Raw genomic sequence first — 26212 nt, forward strand, 5'->3', positions numbered from 1 at the left:
GCTCAGAGTTTACTTGTGGCTCTGCTCTCAGGGGTCACAGTTGGTGGAGACCCAGTATGGTGCCAGGGATTGAATTTGGTAGCAGGTAAACACAATTACCTTTACCTGTTCTCCTCTCACTCTGGCGCAACCTTTCCTGGGTATATTGTTTATTAAAGAGCTTCTTCCCAGTTGACCCTGACATCCAAGAAAGGAGAGGAAAAGGCAGAATGGCGCACCTAAAGATCCACAGTCTAAAAAAATGAGTTGTTGCTCTTCTGAGAAGCCACTGTCTTGGTGGAATTGCCACAGAGTTCAGGTTGCCTGATCCTGTCAGACATTTTGGGAAGTCCAAGCACAAGAAGCTTCTCCATCTTTTCTATTTTTTTTTTTTTTTTGGGCCACACCCAGTAACGCTCAGGGGTTACTCCTGGCTATGTGCTCAGAAGTTGCTCCTGGCTTGGGGGACCATATGGGACACCGGGGGATCGAACCGCGGTCCGTCCAAGGCTAGCGCAGGCAAGGCAGGCACCTTACCTTTAGCGCCACCGCCCGGCCCTCTTTTCTATTTTTTTTTTAAATTTTATTTAAACACCATGGTTAATAAAATTGTTCATAGTACAGTTGTTTCTGGTGCTCAGTGTTCCAATCCCTGTCCTACCATCAGTGGAACATTCCCCCCATCAATGTCCCAGTCTCTCTCACCCTCCCCAACCCACACCCATCCCCAAACTTACACCCATCCCCGAACCTGTCTCCTTGATAGGCACAAAATAATTTATATTGCTAATGTAATTCTTTTTATTAATTTGTTTTTGTTTGTTTGTTTTAATTTTGGTCCACACACAGTGACACTCACTCAGGGGTTACTTCTGGCTATGCACTCAGAAATTGCTCCTGGCTCGGGAGACCGTATGGGATCCCAGGGATGGAACCCAGGTCTTTCCCGGGTCAGCAGTGTGTAAGGCAAATGTCGTACTGCTGTGCTATCGCTCCAGTCCCCCCACCCCCAATTAATGGAATTCTTGAAAAATACTGCAGTAGAAGAAAATTTGTGAAGACTGTTACATAATAGATTGTTGTTGTTGTTGTTGTTGTTGTTGTTGTTGTTTGGTTTTTGGGTCACACCCTGCTGCACTCAAGGGTTACTCCTGGCTCTATGCTCAGATGTCATACCAGGCAGGGGACCATATGGGATGCTGGGATTCAAACCAGGGTCCATCCTGTGTTGGCCGCATGCAAGGCAAATGCCTTACCACTGTGCAATCACTCTGGCCCCATAATTTAATGGATTATTAAATCATAATCTGAGGGTTTACAAATAGGCTTATCTGTTTCTGGTTGAACCTTCTGTGTTGTATTTGTTGAGCTTAGCTGGCTTGTTGCTACTTTCCCATCTACTTTGGGGTGTTCCTACTAGGGTGTCAGGATTGAGAAATTTGGAGGTGTGGAGTTGCATTTGCAGCCACAGGCTCCGGGAACCACAGCATCTGTAGAAATGGACCCATGAGCTGACATGACAGTGGCTGCGGGACTTGGCTATTGCTCTCAGAGCTTCCAGAAATAGGGGGTGAGGTGGAGGAAGGCTGCTGTCCCTACTCTGAGAAAATCTCAGAAATTTCAGCCCGAAACGCAGTGTACCTGGAGTTTTCATCAGTTTGGTGTCTCGGCAGAGATTAGTCAGAAGTTGGGCCTCTGGCATAGCAGTGGGCTGTAGATCTGGCTGCTGGCACTTTGGTAAGGTGGGGACTCGGGTTACTTCCCTCTCTAGAGACCTCTCTACCTTGTGTTGTTGTTTGGGGGTGGGGCACACCCTGCCACCCTGCGGTGCTCAGTGGTTACTTCTTGCTCTTCACTTAGAAATTACTCCTGGAAGTATTTGGCATGTCAACCTTGCATTGGTTGCATGCAAGGCAAGTGCCCTTCCTGCTGAACTATTGCTTTGGTACTTTCCTCTGCATTTTTTAAGGGAGTCATATCTGCGTGCTGAAGGGGAGGGGAGACAGGGTATAGAAATGAATTTTACTTTTTCCACACAGTAAGGCACTACTACCAAGGTGGTTGACTTGCGTCAGTATCAAGGTACCCCACTCTCTTGAGAACCTTGAGAAAGAGCTTCAAAATCTTGGGGAAAAGAGTTTCTCTCCCCAGGTCAATCCTGGATGGGAGGCATTCTGGTAGACACATTCTTTCCCCACAAAATAACATGTGTGCTAGCAATGGGGTTTTGAAGAAAAGGTTAAACAGGGGCCAGAGCAATAGCAGAGCAGATAGGGTGTTTGCCTTGCATGAGGCCAACCTGGGTTTGAGCCCCAAAGCCACATGTTTCCCCAGAGCCTTGCCAGAAACGATCCCTGAGCGTAGAGCTGGAGTAAGCCCTCAGAAGCTCTGAGGAAGGCCCCCAAACAAAACAAAAGTAAAACAAAATTCTACATTTTGATAGAACTTGATGAAAGCTGGTATTTCCAACTGTACAGGGACACTAAAAGCACAGTTAGCAGAAATCCAGTCTTCCCTTGGCATCTCCCAAACACTCAATGTTTTAGTGCCAGCTCTGTTTGGCATCTCCATTTTCTGCAGATTCTTACTGACAACCGCTTTCCTCCTTTTCTCTTGGGAAACCTTCTCTCCTTTCTTTTGCTTTAGGCTTAAGCTCAGGCTTGGAGGAGCAAGGTTACCTCAGTTCTCTGCATCCCTGCTTCAGCTTGGCTTCAATTTCTTTGTCCCCTGCCTTTTTTCCTGGAGTTGGCTGCCACAGCAGCTTCGGATCAAGACACTAACAGGCATAGTGGCACATTTATGGCCTTGGGGTAGTCCATGCATCATTCTTCCACTTAGTATCTGGATTATTTGGAGAGGGAGTTGTTGCCATATGTGATAATGCTCAGGAATCACTCCTCGAAAGGCATAAAGGTCTCTGTTGAATTGGGATTAAACTGGGATCAGCAACTTGTGACTCAAATGCCTTACTTCCTCTCCTGTCTCTAAGATGTGAACCCTGCTTCTCCCCTACTCCCAGCAAAGACTTTCAGTAGTTGGCCAAATGATAAACACTTCATTCTAACACACTTCGTTCTTCTCTGTCCTATCAAGATCCTTTTGCTATCTATTTCTTAATTTCAGTTTCTTCCTTCTCTCTATTGCTGAACATAGTTTCCCCTTCAGAGAAAGCTGACCCCTCTCTTCATTCTCCCTCAAAATTCTCTTCTCAAGGTCAGTGATGTCGCAGCTAACCGTGAGATGGGACCCACGTATGGCTCTGACTGTCTTTACTTGACCACTTCTGACCTGCCCTACTTCTTGCCTGTTTAGCACTTGCTTTCCACTTTCTCCTTCTCTTATGCCCCTCTCTACATCTGCCCTTTCCCTCCCTACCTCTGTCAGTTCCCGGCTCCCCCTTTCCCAGGCTTATGGTTGGTTTGCACAATCTCTTGGTCTCAATGTCCCCCTGTTTCTATCTTAGGGACCATTTTGCACATCACGGGCTCTTGATCTTTGTCCCCATGTCCCTCTGCTTCCCAGACCTCACTGTCCCACCCATGCTGGTGCTTTTACTTCTACAACTTTTCCTGGTTTCCCCCACCCCCTTTATCCTCTTTCCTCCTTCTAATTGATATCTAGTGCTCTCTTTAAAAATTCAAGAAGAGTATTTGGAAACATTCTCCCAGATTTGTCTCCCTAAAATTCAATTAGACCACACTATGCCAAATTGGGCCTCATAATGCATCTTCCAAGTGTGCCACCATCTCTCTCCCTGAGGTCATTTAGATCCTCATTATAGCTGCTTCTTCTATTGCTGTGATCCAACTTCAGTTCAGCTTTTGTGCCTTGTTTCCCAAGTGGTGCCAGCCCCCACCCTTCCCAGCTGTGCCTTGGAAGCAGTTCCTTCCTTCACGATGCCCAAAATGCTCACTCAGCCCCTCTTCTAGCCATAGGCTCTCCCCCTTTCAGGATGCAGACACACTTCACACACACTTAGCACAGCTCTCATTAGTGCTGCCACAGGTTTTATCATCATCTGCATTATCAGAATGTGACTTTATGGGATTCTTTGGATGGACTGCACCCTCCTCATCTCTGATTGTGTTTTGCCATTTAGTTTCTTAGGACCATAGTAAGGTGTTTGTTAGAATCATTAGCTTACCTAATGGTCCCAGGCTAAAGACCAAAAATGCTACTCCAAAAATGCTTCCTTTCTGAGAGAGTTCAGAGGGGAAGACACCCTGAATATACCTGACTCGGGTTTGACCACATCTGGGTTCCCAAGCATTACTAGGAGTGACCTCCTGAGTACAGCTGTGAATCTAGCACACAATTTTTTAAGTGAATTCAATCTATCTTATAGCTTGGAGTTAGGGTATCCTGCCCAATGCCAGACTGTCTGGGTTCAAATCCTGACTCTCTTGCCAGTTCTGGAATTCGTGACTAGTGGCTTAGTTGTTGGGCCTGCAGTTTCCACATCTATAAAATGAGGGAATAATTAGAGTTAGTGAGGATACTTGTGTAGGAAGTTCTAGAGTGTCTACTCCTACTCACTAATCTTACTTGTTCTCATTGTCCATTCTGTCCGGCCAAAATTCACTTTCTCCTTTGTTCCTGGCTTCAGTCATAGTGTTTTCTCTAACTTTGCTTGCCCAGTTTAGTCTGGAGTTCCTGGAGACTTGGAACTTGAGTGTTTTCTCCCTCTGCATTTTCTTCAGAACTCAGCGCTGTGGCTTACATAGAGTAAATGCTTATTAAGGTCTTGAGTCAGATTCTCCTAACAGCTCCAGTTTTGTGCCAGAAGATTAAAACCAGAGTGGGATAGTAGAAGAAGACCTCCTTTCGTCTCCCTTGGTCCTCAACAATGTGACCCTAACTCTGTAGCAGTGAAATGTGAAGTCATTGTATTCTGCTTGTGGGGTACTCACATGAAAAAGACCTGTGTTCAGAACATGAAGGACAATGTGTGGTAAAAAGAAGAGTAGTTGTTTACTCCACCTTTAAATCATTCTTTCGGTTGCCATACTCCAATCTGGTTTCATCTCTCTGCAGTCTAGATTAAGTGTCCCAGGTTTTTCCTCCTCTGTTTAATAGAAACAAGAGACCACCAACTTATTTCCCAATAAAGCACACATTAAGACATGGTCAAAATGTTTTGGTTGGTTGTTTATTTGTGTGTTTGAGACTACATCTGGTGATGTTCTAGGTTTACTCCTGACTCCACTCAGAAATTACTCTGGTGGTGAATTGGGATCATATGGGATGCTGGAAATTGAGCAGGGGCCAGCCACATGCAAGGCAAGTGCCCTATTCACTGTACTAGCTCTCCAGCACTGAGACATGGTTGGCTTGCTTTCAGTCTTCTATAACTTACAAGTCTTGGGAAAATGCATTTCTTAGATTTTTGGTAGTAGTCTAAAATACCATACCACAGTCACCTACCTCACCTCATAACTCACCTATTAAGTCACTGGTTCTCAGTTTGCTTTGTGGCCTTTATGACAGCTTTTTTTTTTTTTTTTTTTTTTTTGGTTTTTGGGTCACACCTGGCAGCCTTCAGGGGTTCCTCCTAGCTCTACGCTCAGAAATTGCTCCTGGCAGGCTCAGGGGACCATATGGGATGCCAGGATTCGAACCACCGTCCTTCTGCATGCAAGAAAAATCATCTTACCTCCATGCTATCTCTCTGGTCCTGACAATTTTTAAATTAGTATCTTTTTAGTATTTTAGTTTTTAGTTCGTTCAAAAAGAACCCTCACAACATGTAACTATCATTCCCATGTTCCCTCATCTCTCTACTGCTGAATTACCCCTACTCAACTTTTTTTTGTCTTAAGATAGAAATGGACTTGCTCTGGACATTTCTTGAATTGGAGTCTTTTGTATTTAAAAGCTGTCTCCTTCCTTTAGCCTAATATTTAAAAAATATATTTCTTTGATCATTATTTAGGGAAACTATGGGCCATCTCCAGTAGTGCTCAGAGCTTACTCCTGGCTCTGTGCTCAGGGGACCTTATGTGGTGCTAGGGATCGAGCCAGTGCCAACTATGCGGAAGACAAGTGCCCTACCCCCTTTCTGACCACTACAGCCCATCCAAACATTCCCAAGGGCCATCCAGGCAGCAGTGTGCACCAGGCTCAGTTCCTTTTTGTTGTGTTCTTGCCACGTCTTGCTTTATATGTTTGTTGGCTGATGGCCAGTTGGGTGGTTTAGACTTTATCACTCTTAGAATAATGCTACTGTGATAATTTAGTGGCATAATTCTGTAGAAGTTGGCTATTGCTTATCACCTCTTTTGGGTTATAGTATATGATGTACAAGTCACCCATTTCCAGGATGTTCCCTGATGCTGTCTCCACAGTCAGATGCAGTCTTCGCAGCAGTCTTCAGGTGTTTTTAGGAGCATCTCACTCTTCACTCAAAGGATGACTATATTGGCCTTGAGCACCAGTCCTCATTACTCATTCATCTGTTTGCAGAGATGAATAACTGTTCTGGACTTGCCTGTGGTGGGAAGGGTGTGCTTGTTTTTGTGGCAGTTCTATTAAGAAGAACAGAGCTCCTTGGGCACCAGAGATAGTACAAGGGATAAGGCACTTTCCATGCATACTTTTGTTTTGTTTTGTTTGTTTAATTTTAAATATCTGTATTTAAGCACCATGATTACAAACATGATTTTGGTTGGGTTTTAGTTACCAAAAAAACATCCCCCTTCACAACTGCAACCTTCCCACCACCAATGCTTTCCCTATGCAGACTTAATCCCAGATGATCATTGACACCATGTGGTCCCTGAGCACAGAATCCCCTGAACTCTGAGTAGAAAAAGAAAATGAGAAAGCAGGGGAGGGAAGGAGAGAAAGAGGGAAAGGAAAAGGAAAGAAATTATTCAGTTCTTGGTATCTAGCATCCCATATCCTTCATGTGAGATATTCTCTTTTCCTTCATAAGGACACTTTTGGGTTTAGTGTCTACTCTCTGGGCCACCCCCCTAGAGATTCCCTCTACCACACACTCCCCCCCCCCCCCAATACACACACAGGATTCCATGGACTTCTGTGGCGTGACAAGGCTATTCCCTGAAGAAATGCAATATAGAAACTCACTTGTTGGGTGCTCCCTAACACACCTGGAACAGACCAGTTTGGGGGAGCTTTGCTACAGGCCTGAGAGTTTTTTTGGAAATCCAGGTCAGCCCCAGTGCTGAGACAGATGCATCCAGTTTCCACATCCTGTTTACAGCAGGTCTACAGGGTATGGAGACAACACCAGGTTCTTTCTGAAGGGCCATGTGTATGTGTGTATATGCATATGTATGCCAGGAGGCAAGGAAACCATAAGGGGCACTGTCTTCAGGAATAGCAGCTGCACTGCCCCTCTTGGTAGACATGCCCTTACAGGGCACCCCATCTTCCCAGAGGAGGCAGGTGAGTGTTTAGGGCCCTGTAGATTCACTGAGTAAGCAGAAGGAAACACCACCCGAGCATTGCCACCTGACCTTGAACTTACCAGGCTGCGAGTGCAGAAGGGCTCTAGATGCACCACATTGGTCTGTTCCCTTGTCCCTTGTCCCTTGTCCCTGTTCCGGAATACGTTTCTTGCTTGTTGTCCCCAAGGTTATAAGTTTGGGGGCCATGTCAGGAGCTGGCATTTAGTGTCTGCACCCCTAACCCTGGAGATGCTATTCCCCATTGTCTAACAGCACATCACAGTGGAGACACAGTGAAGACATTGTGTTTTCTGACCCAGGTCTGGACATGCCCTGCATGGACAGCCCACTCTGACCCATGTGTTCTAATTGCCATTGAACTTGATGTGAAATAGAACCTTAAATCATTGTTCAGGTATGATGCTATGTTGGAGCCAAAATGTAAGGTGTTTTTGTTGTTGTTGTTGTTGTTGTTTGTTTTTTTGGTTTTGGGGGCGGGTTGAGACCACACCCGGTGATGCTCAGGAGATACTTCTGGCTCCATGCTCAGAAATCGCTTCTGGCTTGGGGGGACCATATGAGATGCCTGGAGATTGAACCACTATCGGTCCTAGGCTAGCGTGGGCAAGGCAGACGCCTTACCTTACCACTTGCTACACTGTTCTGGCCCCCGAAAATATGAGTTTTAAATAGACTTTCTTGGATTGGGAAAAACAAAACAAAACAAAGCAAAACCGGACTATGATAATAATGTGGGCACTGCTGAAAGTGGGCTTGAGTTTCTCTAAGCCTCTCACTTCTAGGGATCAGGTGTCCAGTGGAGGTTTCTGATGGTGGCCCTGGGGAGCCCTTGGCAGTGCCAAACCCCTAGTTAATCTTGTCAGTTTTTCTCCTACCCGCTCTCAAATGCTGCTTAAGACACTGCCTATGCGCATATCTGGTCCATGGTCGCATGACCTGGTCTGTTAGCAGCGAGCCTGTCCTTTCCACATCTCCCAACACCCATGTGCTAACACTTGCATGTGCCACCGCACACGTGTGCGCTCCCTCGATCTGCATAGCTGAGGGGCTCTGCATTCCAGCAGGCTGTGGCTCAGGGGACGCAGCTGTGCCAGGACTGCAGAGAGCAGCTGTTTCCTCACACGCACGCTGCTGCCCTGCACTCTGCCCGCGGACACAACCTCCAGCTGACCAGCACAGCTTGTGTCCACGTGCCCTGGTCTCATCCTCTCTGCAATCCGGTGGGCAGCCTATGAGATGCCAGGCGGGCTCTAGTATGCCTAGGTTGCTGTTACCTCTTCCTCTTGCAGAAGAAAGGGGCCTGGGAGCAGGTTGAGGTATTTATAAAGAGCCTTTCCTTCTCTGCTCAAAATCAGGCCTTTTATTTTGTCTCTGTCTCTGTCTCTGTCTGTCTGTCTGTCTGTCTGTCTGTCTGTCTGTCTCTCTCTCTCTCTCTCTCTGGTTTTGGGTCACACTAGGCAGCACTCAAGAGTTACTCCTGGCTCTGTGCTCAGAAGTCACTCTCTGGGGACCATATGGGATGCCAGGATTCGAACCACCCTCTGTCCTGTATTGGCTGTATGCAAGGCCTTACTGCTGTGCTATCGCTTCGGCCTTCTGTCTCTGTTGTTTTATTTGTGGGTAGGGGGTTTGGATCATACTTGAAAGTGCTCAGGGCTGTTTTCTGGCTCTGTGCTCAGGAATCAATCCTGGCAGTTCTTAGGGTCCCTTTTGTGATGCCAGGGATTGAACCTAAAGAGCCACATATAAGGCAACTCTTTGTTTTTGGGCCACAGACAGTGGCGCTCAGGGGTTTCTTCCAGCTCTATGCCCAGAAGTCGCTCCTTACAGGTTCAGGGACCATATGGGATGCTGGGAATCGAACCGAAGTCCTTCTGGGGTTGGCCGCATGCAAGGCATTTGCCCTGCCAATGTGCTATGGCTCAGGCCCGTAAGGCAAACACTTTATATCTTGTGTTATCTCCCCAGCTCCTATAGCTTCTATCTCAGGTATTTGGTGGTAGCAGAGGAAGTCTGGGTCACTTTACAGGTTACCCAGGACTTTATTCTTAGTTCTGTGTTGAAAAACATTAATTATGAAGTCCTTGATGATTTGCAAAGTTCTGCACTCAGGGATCCCTCCTGACATAAGGGTTGGGGGATCAACTCCAGGTTGGCACCCTGCTTTAAGTAAGTGCCTTACCTGCTGTCCTATTGCTCCAGCCCTCACATTTTGTATCTCAGGAGCATTCACATAGTAATGCCCCACAGATAGCAGAAAACACTGCTTCAGAATGAGAAGATGGCTCACCTGGATAGTTGAGGCAGCAGAGGTGGAGCGCCCCAATTTGTGGATCTGCCAGACCAGCCTCCTTGCTCAGATTCCTCCACCATGACCCAGCTGAGCCCAGGGTGCTCAAGGCAGATGGGTGAGGGGCTGGCTGGAGTTTGACAGGCTTGTTTCCTGTTATTGAGGGGAGTGGTCCTCTTGCCCCTGGAAGGCTTGTGTTGAAAAGGGTCATAGTGGTGGACATAGATATCTAGGGAGAGCACAGATTTTTGTGCTCCCACGTTTCTGTAAGCCCAAGGGTCTCCCTCTGAACTTGCTTCTGAAGCCCCAGTCATCCCTCCTGGGCACCATGTGTGTCAACACACTTCTTTGCGGCTTGGGTCATGGGCCCTATTTCTGCCTTTGCTTCTAGGTCAGAGCAGAACACACATGTCAGCATGTATCTCTGAGTTCCTGAGCTTTATGGCTTCTGCGGGTGCCCCACATGCTGGGTCTGTGGAGGAATGATGTGGGTCTTCTGAGGTGATCTCTGGCTTTTGCCTGGCTTCCTTGTCTGTTTTTCCCTCCAGGTTCAGCCATATTGACTTCAAGTTGTATCCTCACACACACAAGGCAAATGGTGTAGCACTGAGTTGTATCCCCAGCCCTGATAGTCAGGCTTTGTTTGAGGGGGAACTGGGGATCACAGTCAGGACTTTCTATAACACAAAACCTGTGTTCCACCCACTTGACCCCACTATCAGCCTTTCCTGGCTCTGCACTCAGGAATCGATCCCTCCTGGGGGACTCTGGGAAATGCTGCAAACTAAGCCCTGGTCGACTATATGCAAGGCAAGCTTCCTCTCTGCTGTCCTACCTGGCCCTCCTGTAATTTTATTTTTATTACTATATTTTGATGATTTGGGGACTACAACTGGCTGTGTTTAGTGCTTACATATTCCTGGCTCTGTGCTCAGGGGTTACTCCTGGTAGGTTCAGGACACCATCTGTGGTGGCTGGGATTAAATTAAACCCAGTCCACCCTTGTGTGCAAGGCAAATTCTCTACCTTCTGCCCACTCCACTGTCGCTCCACATGCCTTCCTATCCTCCTCTAAACCATTTCTGTGGCCTTCATCCCACAAACATGCTGCATTTAGCTCCTGCAATGAGGGTGGTGGAGCATGCTCATCTGTTGCATTTGAAGGAATCAAGCAGGGCAACAGAAAGGCGTTAAAGGGGTGCCCTGTGGAAAGGCAGCAGCCCCCACAATCCTGTCCTGTTCCTGAGGCTCCTTGTGCTCACATTCCTCCTGCTTTGGCCTCCAGGATGCACATGCACCCTGCTCCCCAAAGCAGCTGGCAGCAGAGAGACGGCCCCAGGGGCCTCCTGTGTCCACACTACCCAGCCAGGGCGCCCTGAATGGGAGGCGCTGTCCCTCTCCACTGAGAAAGTTCTGACCCGCTTCCGGAGCCATCACCATGGCAACTGGCTGAGAGATAATTGAATGGAGCCTCTTTTCCTCTCCTGCCCCCTCTGCCGTCCCTGCCCCAGGATTCCTCCCAGCCCTATCTCTCTGAAGGGTCACACAGATCAACACATGATGACCAGAGGCAAGGGAAATCGATGCCCCACTGTGTTCCCCAAAGCAATTAGGGTGTTGGACCCTTGAGCTAGGCCTATATAGGGCACCAGGAGTCCACAGCTTCTTCCCTGCAGTCCAACCTCTCTGGACTTCCAGCACAGCCCACGTTTTGCCTGGAAGCACTGTGGGGGGCCCCATGCATTGTCTGCTGTTCCTGTGCTTGGGAAATCAACAGGAAAGATAATTTTGCCCCATTTATGAAGTGTGGGCATAAAAAATGTCATTGAAGCTACTTACATAGTTTTTATTTCTTTTATTTTTATGTATGTATGTATGTATGTATGTATGTATGTATGTATGTATGTATTTATTTATGGTTTTGGGGCCACACTCAGTGACGCTCAGGGGTTACTCCTGGCTCTGTGCTCAGAAATTGCTCCTGGTTTTGGGGGACCATATGACACACCAGGGATCCAACCGAGATCTGTCCTAGGTTAGGTGTGCAAGACAAATGCCCTACCGCTTGCGCCACTACTCTGACCCCTCTTATTTTTTTTTTTTGTTTGTTTGTTTTGGGTCCCACCCATTAGATGCTCAGGGTTTACTCCTGGCTAAGTGCTCAGAAATCGCCCCTGGCTTGGGGGGACCATATGGGACGCTGGGGGATTGAACCGAGGTCCATTCTTTGGCAGACACTTTACCTGTAGCGCCACCTCACCGGCCCCGTTTTATTTTATTTTTTTATTTATTAACACTAGCATTTGTGTGAACAGCCATGTCCTGAAAATGTAGTTGTATTTTTATTTGGCTTTTGCCAATAATGGAGCCAGTCTTGAGCGAGAAAGACCTGAATGGCATTTAATATTTACCTTAATTTGATCGAGGCAATCAAATGGGAAGGAAGACATTTGTGTTCTGAACTGGATCACCCAAACAAGACAGAGAAGTTTCCCAGTTTGCTCATCTTCCCTCTGGTGGGTTTGGGGCCTATCCAGTGCCAGTGATGGATTCCAGGGCTCCGACATGTAAAAGTTAGTCCTTCAATTCCTTACCCCAATCCCACATGGTGCTCCTTTCTTTGATGCTTTTAGCCCCAAAGTTGGGTTCTAGGCAGCAAATGGTTAAACAGCTCTTGGGCTGTAGAGATAATACTGGGGGCCAAGACAGGCTTGGTTAGCAAAAAAGAATCACACACCCTAAAGAAAAAAGAACCCACCTGAAGCATAAACAACATGGACTGTGCAAACTCAGGAGAACACAAATAAAGAAGAGTGCGCCTGAGTTGTTCTGAACCATCTGAGTCCTTTCAATAAGATGTTCTGGAATCCCAGAAAGGGAGGAGGTGACTGACCCAGATGGGTTTCTCCTGGCTGTGCCCCCTGCCCCCCATGTGGGCAGGCCCGCAAGCTCTGTGCTCACCACTTGTATAGACCTGGACCAAAGGGAGAGCTTCCGACCCAACCGGGCCAGGATCCATTGTGTGCGATGGCGTTTGGCTGCTGATCAGGCCCAAAACTCTTACATTTCTGCCAGTGACCTGCATTATTCACTTTCCGAACAAGCCAGCCAGCAGTGATTGGAAATACAGAGCTCCCTTTCAATGTACCTTTGTGCAGGATTTTGAGATGCAACAGAAGTGGGGACTGGTCTTGGTCTGGAGACATGATGGGGCACCCCTGAGGTGCCAGGGAGGGAATCAACCCTTCCCATGATGACACGCCGAAGACTGGACCTTCTCAGAAGCACCAGCAACCAGCCTCTTCCTCCAGAGTTGTCTATTGGTGCTTCTCAGAGGTCAACTCTGGAAAGAGAGGCTGGTAGCCAGAAAGCACCAGCCATGGGCATAAACCTTGCTTTCTGGTTGGTGCTTAGGTCCTCAAATGTCTCCTGAATAAAATACCGTATTTTTTGCTCTATAAGATGCACCTGACCATAAGACACATGTTCTTATGAGATGCTCTCCTCCCTTACACTCAGGCTTCAGCTCCAGGTGGCATTTGCTCCATAAGACTCACTTTTAAGGGGAAAATGTGCATCTCACGGTACAAAAATATGGTACATGTCTTCATGTTCTTGGAAACCCTTCAGAAACCTACCTAGGAGATATGATATTTCTGAGATTCAGCATGTTAATGGAGCTGTGGAGAGGGCCCCAAAGAATAGAATGCTTTTTGCCTGTTGGAGCCCTAAGTTCAATTCCCAGTACTTTCTGGTTCCTCAAGCAGTACACACTGCACCATGATAGAAGAAACCCATAAAAACAACTGAGCTTGATCACCCCAACAAGAACATTTGGAGAAGAGTGTTGGGTCCTCATGGTGCTCAGGGTTTATTCCTGGCTATGCACTTAGGGACCACTCCTGTTAGGCTTGGGGGACTATATGAAATGTTGAGGCAAGAAATATGCTAGGCAAGCACCCTACCCATTGTTCTATTGCTCTGGCTCTTGAAAAACTTTTTAAATAAAAGCCCAAGAGAGGGGCCAAAGAGTGATAGCAAAGTGGCAGGGCATTTTCCTTGCACACGGCCAACCCAGGATAAAACCAGGTTTGTTCTTTGGCATCCCATATGATCCCCCGAGCCTGTAAGGAGTGATTTCTGAGTGCAGAGCCAGGAGTAACCCCTGAACACCCCTGGGTATGGGCCCAAAACAAAAACAAAACAAAAAGAATTGCTGCTTCCAGCCCTTGCCTGATGCAGGAACTGCATCTCTGCCCCGATTTCTAACTTTCCATCTTGCCAGCCCACTGTGGCCAGGAAAGGGGGGGACCCTTAAACTTCTCTGACTAACGGTAAACAGTGTAAGCTATTTTTTATTATAACAATTTCTTTATTTACAAACCATGGTGACAGGAATGTTCATAGTCATCGAATGTACATCGCCCTTCCTAGTACAACTTTCTCACCATCAATGTTCCTCATACATTTTTGTTCATATTTATTTTTCTTGAGTATAGTAATGTTCCTAAGTTGTAAAATCATCTTGATCTCGACAGCCCAAGGGTAATAAGAAATATTAAATTGGGGAATAGCCTATTTTACAAAAAACAATTATTTGCTACCATCAAAGCAAGAAGTGAATGTTAATGCTCAAGTGAAATACATGTAATGAAACTGATTTTTTATCCTGGGACTCTGTCATAAATAAGAGTTATTCAACATGTTCCTCTGGCTTTTTCCCACTCCTAAATATGACCAACTTTTGCAATAATGACCCTAGTAAGTCTATTAGGAAACATTCAGTCATTCATTCTTCAACCCCTTTAGGGCTAAAGGTCACAGGGATGTTAGCCACACTAGGGGTGAGACAGGTGCTTACCCTGGCCAGGATATTCCTGGTCTTGTGTCTGTTCCCAACCCCCTTGTGTGACTTACATGTGTGCATCTTTGCATGTGAGATTTCCCCCAGAAAACCCACACAGATGGGGAGAAGATTCCCCCCAGAAAACCTCAGACAGACACTGGTCCTGCTGGGAACCCATTTGCCTCATCAAAGTGGGAGAAAGTAATGTTATTCCACAATGTGGGTTGTGGGTCAAGGAGTGAAATAGAGCAGACACACATCACAGGTCTGTGGCCCTGGCACCAGGACTACCTTGCTGGGCCCTGATGATACACAAAAGTTCCCTATTGGAGGAGCCGAAGAGAAAATGAAAGGTAAAGGTGCTGGTCTTGCTTACCAGAGCTGGCCCCAGTTCCTACCCCGGCACTGGACATGGTTCTCTGAGCATACCTGAGGTCACTGTTGAGCATAGAGGCCCTAAGCACCAGGGGGTATGCACCAACCCCTTCCCCATAAACTTTCCCCAGTTCAGGAAAAACCAGTCAAGAAATATATTTCTGTTGGGGGCTGGAGAGATAGCATAGTGGTAGAGCATTTGCCTTGCACTTGGCCAACCCAGGACAAAGGGTGGTTCGATTCCCGGCATCTCATATGGTCCCCCAAGCTTGACAGAAACAATTTCTGAGCACAGAGCCAGGAGTAACCCCTGAGTGCTGCTGAGTGTGACCCAAAAGCCAAAAGCAAAATCAAAACCAAAACAAGAAATAGATTTTTGTTGGGTCCTGTATCCCAGTCCAATGCACAAACCAGAACACTGAAGATGCAGTCAAGCAAAGAGCATTTATTGAGAGCCACAATCCAGCATGCAACCCCAACCCAATTTACACTCTTACTTTTCTACCCAGCTTAGAGAAATTTCAAATGGGCTCAGTGACCTTTGCAGGGATTGGCTACACATTACAAAATTGCTTCTAGGGCTCTAGGTGATTGGTCAGGGAAAAGCTATACCTAAGTATAGCTATACCTAAGTATGGGCTTCTATGGCTGTTGTAAGCAGGATGTTGGCTGGGGGTTGAAGGTAATGAGCAACTGTCCAGCTGACTGTGTGGGGCTCTATTGGCTAGCTGGAGTGGTAGCGTTTCTTGGAAACTTATTATTTCATCTACAGTAAGAGGCCGGCTGCAGCACCTGAGGCCTGCCATGGCTTTTGTCTGGTACTTTCATTTCAGAAACTTAAAGATCTTCAAAATCCCACTCAGCAGGTAGACTAACATGTACCACAGCCCCTTTTTGAGAAATCAGTTCTAGCAGGTTTGATTGTTTTGGGTTTTTTTTTTTTTTCCCCTTTTTTTGGGCTGGGTTCTATTGATGTTTCTGGACAGCCCATCAAAAGGAAAAGCGGCTCTACTTAAGGAATTCCTTGATGCCTGAAGGCATTCATTATACAGTTCTGAAGTGCCAGACCTGGTATGTAACAGGGAGATAGAGTTGTTTTTGCCTGGGGGGACCTTCGACTATTTATGTATAAATAGACAGAAGAAGAAAAATGAGCCTGAGCTAAGCTATTTGGCCTCCTTTCTTCTGACAAGCGATAGGATCCCACGACCAAATCCTGCAAAATGTGCTAACAAACACCCAGTTCTCATGATCCAGAGATCAATTCAGTCCTGGAAGCCTGAATTCTCATATATTCTAATAACGGTCCCAGTCATTCACAGGGACTGTAGTTCTTGAGGCTTCCTTTCTTAGGCTTGAGATATCATATGGTGAAATGGATCAGGCATTGGAAGCAGGAGCTGGTGATGTGTGACTTTCTAATCTGTCATGTCCCTGGACTGTCAGTCTGGACCATTGTCCTATTTCTTTCTCTTTCTTTTTCTCTTTCTCTCTCTCTTTTTTCTCTTTCTTTCCTTTCCTTCCTTCTTTATTTCCTTCTTCCTTCCTTCCTTCCTTCCTTCCTTCCTTCCTTCCTTCCTTCCTTCCTTCCTTCCTTCCTTCCTTCCTTCCTTCCTTCCTTCCTTCTTTCTTTCTTTCTTTCTTTCTTTCTTTCTTTCTTTCTTTCTTTCTTTCTTTCTTTCTTTCTTTCTCTTTCTTTTTTTCCTCCCTCCATCTCTTTTTTTTTGTTTTTTTTTTGTTTTTTTTTTTTTTGGTTTTTGGGCCACACCCTGTGACGCTCAGGGGTTACTCCTGGCTATGAGCTCAGAAGTTGCTCCTGGCTTCTTGGGGGACCATATGGGACACCGGGGGAGCCGGGGGATCGAACCGCGGTCCGTCCTAGGCTAGCGCAGGCAAGGCAGGCACCTTACCCCTAGCGCCACCGTCCGGCCCCATCCCCCTCCATCTCTTATCCTTCCTTCCTTTCTTCCTTTTTTGCTTTGTACCTTCCATTATCTGGGACATACCTCTAGAGACATACCCTCCTGGCTTTGCACTCAATAATTACTCCTATTGTAGTGCTCAGGGGACCTCATGGAATGCTAAAGTCGAATCCAGGTCAACCATATGCAAGGCAAATGCCCTACCCACTGTTCTATTACTCAGCCCAAATATTTTATTTTGTTTTGTTTGAGGACTGAGGGCCACACTCAGCAGTGCTCAGGGGTTATTTCTGACTCTGCATTCAGGAATTTAGCCTGGCAGTGCTGGAGGAACCATCTGGGATGCCAGAGATTGAATATGGGTCAGCCACTTGTAAGGCAAGCACCTTTTCTGCTGTAATATCTCTGAGAAGCAGAATTCTGGTCAACTGGAAGGATTTTCCTTTTGATCTGTATAAGTTTCTGAATCTTTAGGAACCCCAGAACCATGAAAACAGCCCAACCATAGAACTGACCATATGGCTTTTTTTCCCCTGATTTTTGTTTTTGTTTTTGTTTTTTTGGTTTGTTTGGAAACTTACATAGGGTGTATGCATAGCTTAATACTGATTCTGTGCTTAGGGATCACTCCTAGTAGGGCTCAAGAGACCAAGTTCCGGGGATTGACACTTCAGCTCCTTGATTTCAGTGTTATTCCAGCCAGAGAAGGTTTAAATGGTTTTATCAGATTTACCTTCTTCCCACTGACTCTGTTCCTAATCCCCTGGCCCATTACACCCACTTTTCTTAGCCCCTAAAATTCGATTGCCCAGAGGTCAGGTTTCCTATGCTTCATTGAGCTCATATGAGCTCCCAGCTTTAAGTGGGCAAGTGACTTCTAAATAAATTCTCACTGATTGATTCCCCTGGACTCTTTTCTATCTGTCTCTGCTATAAAGGCAGCTCTGACTTGCCTCCTCTGACCTTTCTACCCAGTCTTACTTGCAGGAGACATTCCTGCCATCATTTCCTCAAGGCCTTTGGACACATCTCCCTTCATCTGATTTTTTACCCACTCCTTTTTTTTATTTGTTCTTTTTTGTTTGTTTGTTTTTGGGGCCACATTCAGTGACATTCAGGGTTTACTCCTGGCTATGTGCTCAGAAATCGCTCCAGGCACGGGGGACCATGTGGGATGCGGGGGATCGAATCCAGGTCAGTCCTGGGTCAGTGCAAGGCAAACATCCTACCGCCACCGCTCAGGCCCCTGTTCATTTTCTTCTTTATTTTTTCTTTTGTTCTTTTTTGGTTTTTGGGTCACACCCGGCAGTGCTCAGGGGTTACTCCTGGCTCTACGCTCAAAAATCACTCCTGGCAGGCTTGGGGGACCATATGGGATGTTGGGATTCGAACCACCATTCTTTTTTTTTTTTTTTTTTTTTTTTGGTTTTTTGGTTTTTTGGGCCACACCCGTTTGATGCTCAGGGGTTACTCCTAGCTATGCTCTCAGAAATCGCACCTGGCTTGGGGGGACCATATGGGACGCCGGGGGATCGAACCACAGTCCTTTCCTTGGCTAGCGCTTGCAAGGCAGACACCTTACCTCTAGCGCCACCTCACCGGCCCCACGAACCACCATTCTTCTGCATGCAAGGCAAATGCTTTTACCTCCATGCTATTTCTCTAGCCTTTGTTCATTTTCTTTTTAAATACTTTTTTTATTTGTTCATTTTTAAGAAAGGGTCACACCCAGCTAGTGCTCAGGTTTACTTCTGATTCTGTGCTCAGGAATAGTGGGGTTCTGGGGAACATACAGAGTTGCCAGCACACTTCGCTTGGGGCTCATACTTGAATGTGTCTTCGTGGACACAAATCACAATCCCAACACCAGCATATTTTCAAATGTAAATTATTAATATTAAATTAAATTATTAAATTTCTTTCTTACTAAATTTCTTTTCCCGTCTGTGTTTGTTTGGGGACCTCACTCTACAGTGTTCTAGTCCTACTCCTGTCTCTGTGCTCAGGGATCACTCCTGTTTTAAATGTGTTATTTTTTCCCCTCAGGTAAATATACTTTTGGGAGCTTGTGTTTGCAATTAAGATGTCCTGGGTTGTAGCAGGAGATATATATATATATATATATAAAACAAACAGACAGATTCAAACACAAGTTCTCAGACATGTAAGACATGTTCTCTATCTCTGACCCACAACCATATTAGTTACTGATGAATAGACCCAAAAAAGCCATTATTACATGGAGTTCAGAGATACAGGCAAGGTTTGGTGACTATCAAACAATTGCAACAACATATTTTTATTATGGTTTTCTGGGTGTCAAATGCTGTCAAAAGACTTTGGTCATTTTTACCCTGCTGAGAGCAAGAGTGGTGGCCAAACAGGGCTGAAGAAGCTGCTCCTGATGCATCCCTTCTCAGGCCTGGCTCAAAGGATAGACCATGAGGAGGATTCTTGGAGCAAACTCCTGAGCATTAATTTCTTTCACCAGGAGATCAGTAAATAAATGATTCTTCCACCTGCTGCCACTCCACTTGGAACTGGGTTCCGTCACTGATTTGTGCTTCTGCTGGATGAATTTTGTAATTTATCTGAAGGAGAGAGAGAGAGAGAGAGAGAGAGAGAGAGAGAGAGAGAGAGAGAGAGAGAGAGAGAGAGAGAGAGAGAGAGAGAGAGAGAGAGAGAGAGAGAGGGAGAGAGAGAGAGAGAGGGAGGGAGGGAGGGAGGGAGGGGGAGGGAGAGGGAGGAGGGAGGGAGAGAGAGAGGAGGGAGGGAGGGAGAGAGAGAGTGAGAGAGTCATTACATCATTACAGTGTCTGTAGGGGACAATTCACTACCTCCAAATTTAACTTTGCATGGTGTAATTTTTCCCCTCCAATCCCCATTTACAAATTTGGGGGTCTTGTATTTATAAGACATTGGCTCGCTGTTCATTGGTATTATAATGTCTAGATTGTGGATTTGGAAAATGTCTCGATTATGAGTTTAGAAAAGATGAATAAAGAGACTACAGTGACATCTGCTGGTGTGCTAGGAAAGTACAAGAGAGGATCATCCTGCACTTGTATGCAATAACTAACCAAACAAAACAAAACCAAAAAACGAAACAAACCCAAAATTCCAAAGGATTATTCTTCAAAATAATTATATACAATTGTAAAGAAGATAGATTTGAAAAAAATGTAAAATTTGTAAGCCAGTGCTTAATGAAGTTCTGTTAGGTGGTAACTATGTAAAAGCGCAATTGTACCTTCCTCCGAGGGCTGCCTGTTTTTCTCGTTTCGTAAGGCATTAGGCATTACTATTTATCAGAGAATGAGAAATGGGTTGGGAAAGTAGAAATGAGACTTTGAGTTTGTCAAGACTAGAGCTACAGGAATTTTACATACATTTTACCCAGACAGGGTGAGGCTAGTGTATGTTGAAAAGTTAGGGGCCAGGTATATGGAGTGCTGAGGATTGACCATAGGACATCTGCTTGCAAGGTAAGTGTTTTAACTCCTGTACTATCTCTCCAAGACATTTTACTTAGGGTCTGTGTGTGTGTGTGTGTGTGTGTGTGTGTGTGTGTGTGTGTGTGTGTGTGTGTGTGTGTGTTTGTGCGCGCGCGCGGTTCGCGCATACATGTACTGTGGGTACCTCCAAAAAACCCACAGGAGATCCAGGGGACCACTCCCAAAGTTACTTGTCTGATCAGGCCAGTTTTCCAGTGTTCAAGTCTGGCAATGCTGGGGTCACTGGAGCAAGCTCAGCAGAGTTCAGGCTCCATGCAGTCCTGGGATGCTGTCAGGTGCCCCTACATACAGGGGAAGAATCTCTTAGGGCTAAAGCTCTCTCCTTGGCCCACACTTCCTTTCAACATTGGATGGCTTACGAAACAGACAGCTGGGCCCATAGGGAGCACTGATGGAGAAAACTGGACTGTCTGTTGTCTGTGTGGGGGACCCAAATTCTGGGCTCTAATCCAGCCCCTCTATCTCCTAGAATTGACATTCACCCTCTGCTGGGCCACACATGTGTAATGCTGAGTCTATATATATATTTTTTATTGGGATGTTTAGGGGTCTTGGTGTCTCTCTGTTGAATCAGCGAACTAGGCCAGCAGTTTAGTGTGGCCTGGGGTTTAGAGTTGAGGATGTTGCAGTTCACAGGCCATATCTAGCGGTGTTTAGGGGACCATGTGGTTCTGAGCATCTGACTGGTATGTCAGCCACAGATCAGCCTCTCAACCATCTCTCTGACTCGTGGACCTCTTTTTGCATTTTAATTTACCTTGTTATTCCCATAATCAAGAGCCTGCCCATGAGCCTTAATGCATATAGCTCATGGGTGGAAAGTTCTTGCCTAGGATGTTTGAATTTCTCTGAGATGGGCTTCTTAAGTAAGTGTTGACAAATGGCCCCTGAGTGGGCAGGTAGTGGTGAAGTATGTAGTGGGAAGAAGCCAGTGGTGATGATGGTGTCACAGAGTCCCTGACCTGCTCCATAGGATGGGGGCCCAGAACAGTTGTGGGGCTTTTCAGTGCTTACAGGAGTACCTACCATCTGCCCTGGGTAATCAGATCTCTGTATTTTTCTTTTCCAGGAACATTCTTCACAAGTCACACTCTGAGGACAGCTCTGTAGGTCAGTATTGGTTCTTGGCTTCTCTATTTAAAATGTCCCTTTTCCTTTTTATACCTCATTTAATGCATAACCACAGAGAATCCTTCCACCCAGAAATAAACTCTGGTAAGGTTTTTGATGCTGTACATATTTGCTTTTTATATTTATAGACAAAAGTATGGGTTTTTTTTAAATACCTTTAATTTGGATTTTACTGAACATATTATTTTGCTGCCTTTTTTAACCCCCCCAAAAATTAAGGTCACACCCAGAGGTGCTAGAGGGGAGCATCTCCTGGGGCATACCTGGCAATGTTTGAGACTACATGGAGCTAAGAATTAAAATTGAGGGGCTGGAGCAGTGGCGCTAGAAGTAAGGCGTCTGCCTTGCAAGCACTAGCCTAGGACAGACCACAGTTCTATCCCCCAGCATTCCATATGGTCCCCCAAGCCAGGAGCAATTTCTGAGTGCATAGCCGGGAGTAATCCCTGAGTCAATGGGTGTGGCCCAAAAACAAAACAAAAACAAAAAACAATTAAACTTGAGACTTCACATGGACTACATCTACTATTTTACTTACATACTCAGCCTCTGGATATATTATGTACTTTTATCAACAGATATTATGAGCATTTTCCCTCACAAAATTTAATTTTGTTTGTTTCCTTTTGGGGTCATACCCAGTAGTGCTTAGAGGGTACTCCTGGCTCTGAGCTCATGAATCCTAGTGGTATTCAGGGAGATGATATGGGATGCTGGGGATTAAAGCATACTATATAGCTACATACTACACTATCTCTCCTTTTCCTCAACGTTTTTTACAATAAAAATTTTAAGTCCATTATATATGCTAAATTATTGGACATGCCATTGGGCAATTAACCAATCTTGTGGCTAGATATTAATTTCCATTCTTTTCTCCACATCACAGAGAAATGATAGTCTCTAAAAATCTTTGGGGGACTGGAAAGAAGTTTAGTGGATAAGGTATTTGCCTTGCACATGATGGACTTAGATTCAGACCCCAACATTTCATATGGTTACCTGAGGCCTAGAGGCCCACCAGGAGTGATCTCTGAGTACAGACAGCTATAAATAAACTCTGAGTGTGGTCAGAACTGGGTGTGATCCAAAAACAAAAACAACAACAGCAAAATCTTTGAGCCTTGGGACAAATTCTTTGGAACTTTGGTATCAATGAGCACAATTTAGACGCTATTTTATATTTCTTGGATGATAGAATCTACTTAGTCACAAAAAATCTGGCAAGCTACCAGTGACAACTAAGGACCAGGAGTGTTTCAGTCAGGCATAATGTGCTGTGCATACATACGGTCATGTCCCTTGATAGCGATAGCCTAGGACAAATCATGGTCTCTTCATACCTTGGTTTACTCATCCACAGAATGGGTAGCAGAGATCTTCCATTATCACAGAGATGTGCCTTTCTGTTTAATGTGCCTGGCTGGCTGTAGTTGCTGGAACTCATTTTTAGTTTATTTCTGTGTCCTTTCTTCAAACTGCACCTCCTTTCCAGGGAGAAGAGGCATTCTCCCTCCAGAGTGTGCACGGGAAAGGTGGCAGGCACTACATCTTGCTTCAGCGGCATATGTTTGTGTCTCGGGAAGGCACCTCTTGGGGACTCCATCCAACTTGTCTCCAGTAACCCAATGGCAGAGGCAGCCTAGGCCAGCTTCTGTTGCATCGTTCCAGAGCTCTGGGCACTCTCAGAGCTTCAGTAAGGGCATCCTGTTCAAACACATGATGCCTGATGCAGCCTGAGTCCCTCTGCCTGTGGCATTGCCTAGTGCCACCAGACTAGACAATAGGAAGGAGCGTTTCTACCCTCTGTGGTGCCTGGTTTCCAGTGGCTGGGGAACCACTGGGCACCAGATGGGCATAAAGCCTCCCACCTCTCTTCATAGGAAAAAAAGAGATTTGCCCTCTACTTGAATTATTCACCCTTTTCTGTTGAATAAAAAATTTTGGAAGAGATTGACCCTCGGGCCTCCCACATTTAAATCATGAACTATATTATCGAGTATACAACCAGGGGATGTCTTATTGACCATTCTCATGACCATAGTACCAATGACCAGACCCAGGCCTCCTCTCACGTGAAGTCTTTGGGGCCATCCGCTGGTCCCTGGTCCCCTGTACTTTTGGAGTTTTATTCATTTATCTTGGGATCATACCCAATACGGTGCTTAGAGCTTACTCCTGGTGCTGTATTCAGAGATCTCTCCTGTTGGGATTCAGGGGATCATATACTTCATGGCTCCATGACTTCCCATTCCATTATGTTAATAATGTGGAATGTAGGGTTTGAGTTGTTTAGTTAGGCAGTGAAGAGTTTCAGAAGGATAGGAGGGAAAAGAGGGCCCTGGACATATTGCTGGTAGCTTCAAGATAATCTGAACATCCAACAATTGGGGATCCCTGCTCCCCACACTCCTGGGAGTGATGTGGGTGACTTCCCCCATCCGCAGAAGGAACCATGCTAGTCCCTCTATCCTACCTGGGCTGTCACGTTTAGATCTACAAGAGTCACAGCACATCCAAGTAACTTCCTTGAAGATTCCCTATTGTGGGCCCCTTGGAATAATTGTGGCTGAGACCAAAATGGAAACCAGACCACAGACAAGGCAGAATTAGACACACTCGTTAAACAAACATCAAAGTGAAAGGCAGAGCATACATTTCACTGGCCTTTTTCATGTTTACTTCCCATCTTAACCCCCTAGGCACCATCTCTTACTCTTTGGGAATTTGCATTTCTTTCAAACAACTTTATAGGCATTTCCTTGTCTTTCACAGAGTGAAAGGGAAAGCCCTCCTCTTTGTGGAATCAAAGTATTCTTGCAAGCTTTGAATTATAAGGAAGAGGCTACTTTTGTTTATTAATGAATTTATTGCTTGTGCCCTCCCCCTTTCTTTTTTTTAAGGAAAAGGAGATTGGAAGAAGAAAAATAAGTATTTCTGGCAGAACTTCCGAAAGAACCAGAAAGGCATAATGAGACAGACTTCAAAAGGTACTAGAACATTTAGAGGAAGAGTGGGGCTTTGAGCCATCATGTCCCCTGACCCCGAACTGACATGATGGCTTTAAGTTGCAATAGCTCCACACACATGCCCGGGTCAGGCTGGGCTCTGTGACACTTCACCTCCTCACACAGAATATGTGTGTGCTTAAATCAAAGCAAACAAAAGGGAATTCGGGGAGACACCTGGAGCCTCTCTGTAAGCCTGACAGTAGAGACCAAATGCTTCTGGTTCTTCATCACTCCATCCTCAGAAAAAATATCCTTGCTCACAGGCTCCGAAATACCCGGGCTCAGCATGTGTTCTTTTGGCATCTTCTCCATTGCAGTATCCCAGGGGCCCTTTGCCATTGTATGAGCCATTTGCTGCCTTCCTGGGGCTGGGTCAGTGATGGGGCAGTGGGTCCTGGAAACCTCTGTGGAACCCTCTGACATCATGGGAATTGGCCCCAGGAGCTGGGTGCAAACTCCCCGCCCCTCTCTTGGCCATGTCTTTTGTTGTTATTCATATAGTAAGTAAATAGTAAGCCATCCCTTTGAGGTCTCCTTATATAATGTATGCTTCTCACACCCCCACTACTAAGAGGGGGGGATGGAAACAAAGCTGCATGGCACAGAGGCATTTAGAGTTGCTGACCTGACTAGTTTTGTTGGACAAAAACTTCAGGCCCTGTGCTCTTAAGAAAGGAATTCTTCATGCACATGGCAGGGAGGGAGTGGAGGGACCACAGACAGCTCTATCAGGTGACGGGGCACCCTTGGCTTCCCAGGCCACACTCTTTGGTTTTACTTGAAGGAGTTTTACTTTAAGGAGAGGAGTTAGACCTGAATATCTCTAGGACCAGCTGGAATCCAGAGCAAATATTGGAATCTTAGAGAATCTTGTGTGTGTGTGTGTGTGTGTGTGTATACCCAGTAAGTAGGTCTCAGAGACATCTACCTGACTGCTGATTCACCCAGAGCTTTGTCCATTCAAGCCATATGCTCTGACACATATGCTTGGCCTCATCTAAAATCTTAGAAAAAATGGGAGAAAAAGAAAGGAAGGGATTGGGGGGAGCAAGCAACTATTTTGCACCTTGCTTTAAAAGCCAGACGACTCCCCATCATCCAGTGTCCTGTGGGAAGTAGCACAGGTAGTGAAACAAAACGAAGCAACAGGCATTTTTGTCCATGCGCAAAGCACAGTTGTACGTCCAGTACAAGCATACCAGCTGCTGGGTTCGAATGGGAATGTGTGTGGTGTTTCTGCTCTGCTCCAATGATTCCAGGATGGAAATGAGGTAGAAAAATGGAGGGAAGCACCAGATCCAGGTTCATCCTCACTGACAGAGGTTCCTACAAGTGTAGCAGCTGATTCTGTTTTTCTTTTTTCCTTCTACACCAAGGGCATATCTAGGCATTGTTGCAGAGCATCCTATTGACAGTGATGCCAATAACATCGAATGGGAAAGAAGGGCAGAAAAGAAAGATGAAACAAAAGTCTTTGTGGTCCAACAGATTATGGGCAATGCAGACTATTTACTGTGCAAAAAAAAAAAAAAAAAACCTTTTGTTTGCTTTGATTTTATTTTTCAGTAGGAGACCATACCCACCGATGCTCAGGGCTTACTCCTGGCTTTGTGCCCAGGGTTCACTCCTGGTGGTATGGTCAGGAAGACCATACAGAGTGCTGGAAATAGAACACCAGTTGGCTATGTGCAAGGCACATGTCCTACCCAT

At 45.9% G+C, this 26212-nt stretch overlaps 1 protein-coding gene across 2 annotated transcripts in view; it reads left to right on the forward strand.

The window, feature by feature from the left end:
- The window catches only part of LOC126031048 (sterile alpha motif domain-containing protein 5-like), a 1042808-nt gene that overhangs the window by 937900 nt on the left and 78696 nt on the right, over window positions 1–26212 (forward strand). For both annotated transcript variants that reach the window (XM_049789317.1, XM_049789318.1), the window contains exons 5-6: window positions 21430–21470; window positions 24395–24481. In XM_049789317.1, coding sequence (XP_049645274.1) covers window positions 21430–21470; window positions 24395–24481 — 128 coding nt within the window. The remainder of the gene's footprint in view (window positions 1–21429; window positions 21471–24394; window positions 24482–26212) is intronic.

The sequence above is a fragment of the Suncus etruscus genome, chromosome 15 (assembly GCF_024139225.1).
Source record: "Suncus etruscus isolate mSunEtr1 chromosome 15, mSunEtr1.pri.cur, whole genome shotgun sequence".
Classification (NCBI taxonomy): domain Eukaryota; kingdom Metazoa; phylum Chordata; class Mammalia; order Eulipotyphla; family Soricidae; genus Suncus; species Suncus etruscus.